Source organism: Magnolia sinica, chromosome 17 (genome assembly GCF_029962835.1).
Source record: "Magnolia sinica isolate HGM2019 chromosome 17, MsV1, whole genome shotgun sequence".
In the NCBI taxonomy this organism is placed as follows: Eukaryota; Viridiplantae; Streptophyta; class Magnoliopsida; order Magnoliales; family Magnoliaceae; genus Magnolia; species Magnolia sinica.
Window position 1 is genome coordinate 45,874,088 of NC_080589.1, and position 8,907 is coordinate 45,882,994.

An 8,907-nucleotide genomic window follows, 5' to 3' on the forward strand; every position below is an offset into this window, starting at 1 on the left:
TACAAGGAACGGATGCTACACTACATAATTACCACACTTATAGAACCCTCTTCGAACCAACATCTCCCTTTTTTTCTTTTCTCATTTACCACCATTCGTTTAGTTTTGTCTCCATCTAATACTCCACATCCACCTCCTGATTATTTTTCTCCTTTGGTGGCTCCTACCAATCTCCTTATTTATATCTATTGTACTGCCATACTCTTTCCTCACACTTCTATGCTCCCCCTACCCTTGATTTAAGCACAAAATCATCCTACTCTCTCTTCTCTCTCTCTCTCTCTCTTCATGGCTCCTCTGTTCCCCCTTTTCTTGTTTTTCATTTTCTCTTCTACCAATGCTGCGAACCCTCCATCACCTGGCTACTACCCAAGTTCTAAGTTCAGGTCCCTTGGATTTTATCAAGGCTTTAGAAATCTATGGGGATCCCAACACCAAAGTGTCTCACAAGACCAGTCCGTGACCATCTGGCTTGATAGAACCTCAGGTCCATCACTCCTATCTCCCATCCTCATTTATACACCTTCTTTCACTGTATTTCTTAAAAAAATCCATTTCTTTCTAGTTTAGTTTCTGATTTTCCTTCTTTTTCTTGATTGGTTTGAAAAACAGGAAGCGGGTTCAAGTCGACTCGCCCGTTCCGGTCTGGCTACTTTGGCGCATCCATCAAACTCCAACCTGGTTACACTGCAGGAGTGATCACTGCTTTTTATGTGAGGAGAGCAGAATTGAAAATGCTTTCTTATTTCTTTCATAATGAAATCAACCTCATTGTGCCCATGCTTGGATTCACAATCAAATTGATTTCTAATAACCATTCCGATTAAGTATAAAAAATAAACAAAATTCTAACTACTAATTTCTTATTATTTATTGTCGAAGTAGACCACAAATTGCAATTACATCCCTTTCAAGTCCAACTCCAAAGTACAATAATCGCAATTCGAATCCTAATCTCTCAATCTGAATACTAGAAAGGGTAATTTCAATTGGGTCACTTCTACTTAATCATTTTATTATTGCAATTCACTTCATTTGCGCATCCAAACAGCGTCCAAAGTAAAGTTTTATCCTACTCTACTAAGTTTGGAGTATAATTCTATAATTATCTTTCTTTAATTTTTGCTTACACAGCTTTCAAACAATGAGGCACATCCGGGCCACCATGACGAAGTCGACATCGAATTCCTCGGCACGACGCCTGGAAAACCATATACGCTGCAGACCAATGTCTACATCACGGGAAGTGGTGATGGGAAGATTATAGGAAGGGAGATGAAATTTCATCTATGGTTCGATCCAACGGCAGAATTTCACAAGTATGCCATACTTTGGACATCCAATGAAATTATGTAAGTATATTTTTTCACCCCACATCTGAATAATTGTAAATGCATGATTATTATTATTATTAGCTTGATAGAGATTAATGCAGACGATCCTGCGCAATTAGGTGGGCTACCATACAAGGAGAGATTGGACGGTTATAAAACTTGTAAAAGCCATCCATTTTCTTTATAAATAGTGGCCCACCTGATTAATGGAGCCGCCTATTTCTGTCCTTGGTTCCTATACTGTGGGACCACTATCATGCATACCTCTGATGTTAGACATGCATGAATTACATAGCATATGTAGAGGCTGTTCTGTATATACGCGTTGGACGAGCAAACCTTAAGACAATAATTACAACGATATTATTAATTAATTAATTAATTAAAATGGATTAGATATAGAGGCAGTATAAATACACATAATTAAATAAATAAAATGGAAAAATGTTTCCACGAGATGTTCGTGTTTTACAAAAATCCATTTTAAAATGCTTCCCAGATTTCCAACCGACGGCTCTGACGGTGCGAGATGTGGACGGATGACTTTATCGATCGTACCCTTACACACGTGTTTAACATCTGAGCCGTCCAAGAGGTTTAGATTTCCCACTCGAGCAGATCTAACCATAAGGTGGGCCAAAGTGCATTAAGTGTTTTCCACCTGATGAGAGGCCGACGTGAAATCTTTTTTGCTAACGGCAACTTTAGAGGTGGGACCCACATAACGGATGGCTTGGGCGTTCACCCACTAGTTGGAGAGCATGTGGGCCACACGTACGTAGGGTTGGACAAGCTCTGAAAACAAATCAGTGATAGTTTCCAGATGAAAAAAGTTACGGAGCTGGCTTCACGTCGTTTCAAGAGTCACTTTTTCCTTCTATTCTAATATTTCAAAAGATTCGCAGGCTAGATTTTTACTGTTTAAATCAGAGGAGATGAATCCAACGCGTGTGTATACACCAAACTCGAGTATAGATCAGCTGCCATGGATTTATATCCAATCGATTGATTTTGACCGTCTGATTAGTGGACTTGTACGTTAGATCATTGCATGTAACTTTTTGTCCATTGATTTGACTTTGACGACTGATAGATATAGGGCGGCAGGGACGAGGATTTCCTGCGAAAGCCTTTCGCGAGAAGTTCCTGCGCAAAGATGCTAGGTGGGGTCTATCCAGATGTTTTTGAGAAATCCACTTCATCCATCCGTTTTGTGAGCTCATTTAATGACGTGTAACCAAAAACGAAGTTTATCCAACACTTAAGAGTGGAAACAGTGGGCATTCAGTGAATACCGTTGAAGAATTCTCATGGCTATAAAAGTTTTGTTTCAGGCTATATTTTAGGTGTTTTGAATTCATCCAATTGGAAATGACCTTATAAACGGTTTCGATAGCATATAAACATTAAGGTGGATCCCAGGGAGGTTTCAACGGTAGGAAATTTTTTTTTCCAATTTTCCCTCTCTCGCGTGATCCACGTGAGTTTTGTATCCACTCATTTTTTGGTTTAACGTATAAAATGAGCTAGAAAAACGGATGGACGGAATGGATTTCTCGCGTACATTTCAGTGGGCCCCACCCAGCATCCTTGTGTAGGAACTTCCTGCTGAAGGCTTTCGCAGGAAATCCGCGTCCGGGCGGCAGTTAAAAAAGATTGGGGCCCACACAAGCTAATCCGGACTTGTAGCTTTTGAAGAGTACTCAGATTCGGGACACCCACGTCGGTGCCTGGGAAAGCTGTGGTCACCATGATGTATATGTTTTATCCACACCGTCCATCCAATTTTCCAGCTCATCTTGGGTTATTGGCCCAGGAATGAGGCAGATCCATTTCTCAGGTGGACCACACCACAGAAAAAAGTGGTGATTGAATGCCCACCATTAAAGACTTTGTATGGCCCACTGTAATGTTTATTTGCCATCTAACTTTGATCAGGTCACACGACTCGGATGTAGGGAAAACACTAATATCAGCTTGATTTAAAAAATTTGTGGCCCAGCAAATTTTAAATGTTGGACGTTCAATCACTATTGTTCTTGTGATATGGTCGATATGGTCCACCTGAGAGTTGGATGCCTCGTTTTTGTGTTCATGCCGTAAATGAGCTGGAAAAATGGATGAGATGGCGTGGATAAAATATAATCATCAGAGTGGGTCCACAGCTTTTTCAGCACCGACGTCCTTACTGGGAAACGGATTGACTACTCGCCCTGCCAACAGCCAAAGGCTGATGGTCGGTGCTCTGTGGGCCCCACCATGATATATGTGTTTCATCCATGCCGTCCATCTATTTTTCTAGATCATTTTATTACATGAGAACAAAATTTAGATAAATCTCAATCTCAAGCAGACCACATTATAGGAAAGAGTGTTGAATGAACGTCGACCATTAAAAGCTTTTCGGGGGCCATAAAAGTTTTAGATCAAGTTGATCTTTGTTTTATCCTTTCATCTAAGTCTGTATGCCTAATAAACAGATTGGATGTCAAATAAACAGTACAGTGGGCTTTAGGAGGGTGGATATCCAATCACTATTGTTTTCCTGCGGTGTGGTCCATATAAGATTTATATACCTCTAGTTTTTGGGATGAAGCATTAAAATGATCTGAAAAAATGGATGAAGGGAATGGATGAAATACATACATCCTGGTGGGGCCGACAGAGCACCGACCACCAGCCACCGGTCTGGTGGCAGGGGGAGTTGCCAATCCGTTTCCCTTGCCGTAGGGATAATACCGAATCCTTGTCCCATTGAATATCTCTCGCAGGATAAAAATAAATATAGTACGGATTGTTCACCTTTTCTCTAATCATAGCCGTCCGCAGTAAACCGGGATAAAGCTCTCAAGCTTGCGGATTAGCCACTGAAACCGACAGTAGCGAGTCGGCTACTGAAGTGAGGTCACCATATTTTTTGGGCTCCACCATTATCTATACCCTCCATCCATTTGGAGAGATCATTTTAGGGCATTATACAAATAATGAGGAAGATCCAAAGTTCAAGTGTACCCCACCACACAAAACAGTGGCGACAGTGACCCACCATTGAAACCTTCCTAGGGCCCATCATGATGTTTATTTGAGATCCAAACTGTTTATAAGTTAACAAAGACAGACTAAAGGAAAACACAAATATTATCTTGATCAAAAACTTCTGTGGCCCAAAAAAGTTTTTAATGGTAGGCGTTCAATCCCAACTTTTTACTATGGTGGGGTCCACTTGAGCTTTGGATCTGGCTTATCTTTGGATCATGCCCTAAAATGATCTCTCCAAATATATGCACGGTGTGGATACAACACATACTTCATGGTGGAGCCCACATAACGTGGTGACGTCACTTCAGTAGGGAGACTTGCTACTGTCAAGTTCAGTAGCAAATCCGCGTCCTGCTCTGTGAGTCCACCATGTTGTACGTGGAAAATATAGTCCGTCCATCAGTTGGGAAGCCACCCACAGGTGTGGCCCATATATGTATGTGGGCCAATTGAAACTGTTCATATCATGGGCCTGCTTATGGATGGAGTACTGTAATCAGCACAAATTGAGCCGATGATCCTATTTCTCCAATTATAGCCATCAAATCCATGGGTTAAAATGAAAAGTAGTTGACGATTAGGAACGTTCAATCCATCTTTTTTCTCTCTTTTTTTAAACCTTTAAAGAAAAGCAATACAGACTATTGAAAACGAGGGGCACGATTTAGATGATTTGATGTGCGGTTCATGTAAATGTACGTGGACCATCGCACTGCCAAAGCACCAACGTTGTTTTTTTTTTTTAAAATAAAAAATAAAAAATTATCTCGTGCACCATTTTTCAGATGGTTTGTATGGTCAGGGTTTATAGCTTCTATACTCAACCGTTGATTATGATCATCTAGATGCATCTTATGCCTTACACGAGAAACTGCATCTTTCTATGCATCACGACGTAACAGAGTCCTGGTGTTTCCAGCTAGGACACAAGTGGGCCAATGAGTACGTGATCTGGACCGTTAAAATGAATAGCATACCAATGTTTCTTAACACCCTCAACCTTCTATAGATTGAAAGATCCTGGAAATCCAACATCTGGCCCTTTTTCAAAACAAATCCTTTGAGCTTTTATAACCATATATTTATGGGGCATTGATGAAAAGCTTGGGATAATCCAACTTGGAACTTTCTTCAGCAAACCCCATCCATGATGAGACACATCATATCAACAGTTTGGATCACTTAAAAATGGACCCCACTTGCACCTAACGGTTCATCTTAGGGTACGTTTTGTTGCACCAAATATCATGAAATTTCGTAACATTTGGTGCAATCAAATGCATATTTTCCGATTAATCTCTCTTTCTGTACCTGACAGCTTAGTGACAAACTTAATTTATCGGCAATTTCTCAGCTGGTATTTCTAGGGAGATTTCCATATTTTAACATTTTATCACGATATTATTGGGAAAATCTACCTGATACTAAAATATTAAAAAATATTTACTATAGATTAGTAAATAAATTAAAAAATATAAATATAGAGTTACAAAAAAAAAAAAAAAAAAAAACCTTGTAAATGTTTTTCTCACTAAGGACAAAAACTAATAAGATTTTGAAAATCTCTCCGTATGATCTCATAGTACTAATATCGTTTGATAAATTTTCGTGAGAATATCGTGAGATTTTCACTGATATTTATTGCAAGTACGTGTCCATGTGCATAGACATGATGATAAGGCAGCAGCTGATGGTGCAATTTCTATTTTAAATGATGTATGCAGATTCTTCGTGGACGACGTGCCCATAAGAAGGTATCCAAGAAAGTCCCTTTCCTCCTTTCCCATACGTCCAATGTGGGTGTACGGATCAATATGGGACGCATCTTCGTGGGCCACAGAGAATGGAAAGTACAAGGCCGACTACAATTATCAACCGTTCATTGCCCGGTACACACAATTCATAATAAGTGGATGCTCGGCATACTCACCTGCAAGGTGCTATCCGGTGTCGGGCTCGCCGTCGGGCTCCGGCTTAAGTGGCCAACAGACCATGGCAATGCAGTGGGTCCAAAGTAATTACATGGTCTATGATTATTGCAAGGACCCAAACAGAGACCATGGTCTCACTCCAGAGTGCTGGGCCTAGATTGAGTGAGTATTCTTTCATTACTACTCCCGCACCTACCAAAACAAAGACACCCATCAATTTTTACATAAAAAGTTATTACGTGGGGTCGCGTTTGGGATGGGCCCCACACTGCTTTCAGCATCCAAACGCGATCTTCTATTTTTGTGATAGTGTGCAGATGTTATTGTTGTGGGTGTAAATATAAATATCTAAATAATGTTTGGTGGTTGGTTTGGATTGTTTGTAATGGAATATATTGAAATGAATCTGTATAAGATAAGAGTAAGAAAGAGAGAAGGGATGGGATGAGATGGAGAAGTGCAGTCAGTCGTCCATTTGGTCCATTTCCAAATATATTAGAATTTTCATTATTTTGTCTGTGCATGTGATAGCATAAAAGTTAGTGCAGGAGATGGGGCCATGCTCTCATGTCGAATGGCCTGATTATTTGATAGGCATGGATGGTCATTACTGCACTTTTCACCATATCTTGTCATGTGTCAGAAGAAATTCAAATATAACTATATTTGTTGGATGGTTTTGTGGATTTATTTTTTGGGGAAAAAAAAAAGTAATATTCTTTTTAGCAAATGGAAGGGAGCCGATTAGGTGAGGCTCTTACTATGGGCCCATGTTAACGCATGTATTCTATATCCACACCATCTATCCATTGGATATGATAAAAGATAAGAAATAAAGAAGATCTAAATCTTAGCTAGAGCATACTTTAAGAAATAATGGTGATTGAACATCATATCACTAAAAACATCCCGTGGCCCATAATAATATTTATTTGTCATCTAACCTGTTGAAAAGGTTAGATGAATCTTGATGAAAGTAAAAATAATCAACTGATCCAAAACTTATGTGGCCCATTAATGGTCAATTACCACTTTTTCCTATAGCATGGCCCACTTGAGAATTTGATCTACTTAATTTTTTTATTTCATGTCCTTAAAATGATCTAGAAGAACGGATAAATGGCATGGACGTTAAATAATTATATCAAAGTGGCCCGATGGTAAGGGCCACACCATCTTGGGTGAGATTGGAGGCACCTAATTTGCTCTCTAAAAGCAAGAGTTCTGATATATGAATGTTGATGCAATTATCTGGTTCGTCCTCCTGGATCCTTGTATGCCTGCACAGAAAAAGGACAAAGGAGACCCTGGCTAGCGCAGGGGACCCTCCGATGCCAAAGTCAGGCCTGGACTCGGGGTCTTAAAGTATTGAAAAGTCTTTTGGAGGAATTTTGTTTTTCGTACCTCTCAAGGTGAGGGCCCCCCCTTCTTTTATAGCTGCTGGGGCATTTAATCGTACGAGGATTCTCTTCCTGGTATTGTGCGCGAGATCTTCTCCTGGGATCACGGAATCTTCTCCTGGGATCACGGAAACAGGATCGTGCCCGTCTCATGCCTTCATCCGATCCCGTGAGCTTCGGGATCGGGAATCTTATCCCAAGACATCCGGAGTGCGGCTTCATCTTGTGACGTCGATCCAGAATAAAGAGGTCCTGCCCGAAGCATGCCCGAAGAAACTGGACGAACCTACCGAAAACTCCCGTGGCCGACATCAACCTTTTGCCTACCGTTGAAGGTGAATAACTCCTCGGATTAAATGACAACATCCAAATTTGGTGGCCCGTAAGGCATTTAGTCCAGTTTTCCTGCGGCCACTTGTATGTTTTGTCCCCAACGGTAAGCCCCCTTTACTTCAGTGTTTTCATATGACACAGAAGGAGTAGCGAGTCTTGGTCGGTTCAATAACTTAGTCAAAGGGCGAAGGTAAGTCGTTAAGCGCATTCATTGAGACCTTTGATTGGGGGTCCCTAATTGCTCATCGCGTACAAATCAGAGTCGCCAGGATTGCACGTAGTAATAGCTATTATCTGTCTCGGCCTAGTGGCGCTGCTCCAAAGCAAGTGTCCGAGTGGGGGAACTCCGATGCAAAGCGTCGAATCATTTCCCCATTAATGTCTTCTGGAGTAGTTTTGTTTTCGACCTTATAACGTCGGGGTCCCGCACTTGAACTTTTATGCTCTTGCCATTCATCGCTTGCGGTTTCTTCCTGGATTTGCGAGCCTTTCATCTCCTGGTCCTTATCTTCTCTCTTTATCAACGGTCGGCACTCATCCTTTCCGCCTACTTGTTCGACTTTCTCTCAGTCGAGTTTCTCCTTCCTCTTTATTACATAATAATAATGGCGGATAGGAGTTCTCAAAGCCCCGGGAGCTTTCGGAGACGAAGGCGAAGCGCAACGTTTCTGGAACGTTGCGGAATACGCCTCGTTTACTAACCTTGGGCAGGATTAGGTGGATGCAGCGGCTTGTATGTTTCCGAGAGAAGTCCCTACCGAGTTTTCAAGACGGGGAGCGCGTCTTGAGTCGGTTCACTTCCGTGGCGGAGTCATTACCTTATTAACCTTTGGGGGAGGTCAACTTACAAGGGCCACAATGGAGCCGAAG

General features: G+C 41.2%; 1 protein-coding gene across 1 annotated transcript; it reads left to right on the forward strand.

Annotated features, from left to right (window-relative positions):
* Positions 1 to 210: 210 nt before the first annotated feature.
* Positions 211 to 6,994, forward strand: LOC131231424 (probable xyloglucan endotransglucosylase/hydrolase protein 32). Its single transcript, XM_058227595.1, has 4 exons — positions 211 to 487; positions 613 to 713; positions 1,135 to 1,352; positions 6,098 to 6,994. Exons 1-4 carry the CDS (start codon positions 289 to 291, stop codon positions 6,459 to 6,461), a joined length of 882 nt encoding a protein of 293 aa, XP_058083578.1. The 5' UTR covers positions 211 to 288; the 3' UTR covers positions 6,462 to 6,994.
* Positions 6,995 to 8,907: the final 1,913 nt, after the last annotated feature.

Coding starts and splice junctions, on each gene's coding strand:
- LOC131231424 (XM_058227595.1), top strand. CDS start 289: ATGGCTCCTCTGTTCCCCCTTTTCTTGTTTTTCATTTTCTCTTCTACC. Junction 488..612: donor CTGGCTTGATAGAACCTCAG/GTCCATCACTCC, acceptor TTTGAAAAACAG/GAAGCGGGTTCAAGTCGACT. Junction 714..1,134: donor GAGTGATCACTGCTTTTTAT/GTGAGGAGAGCA, acceptor TTGCTTACACAG/CTTTCAAACAATGAGGCACA.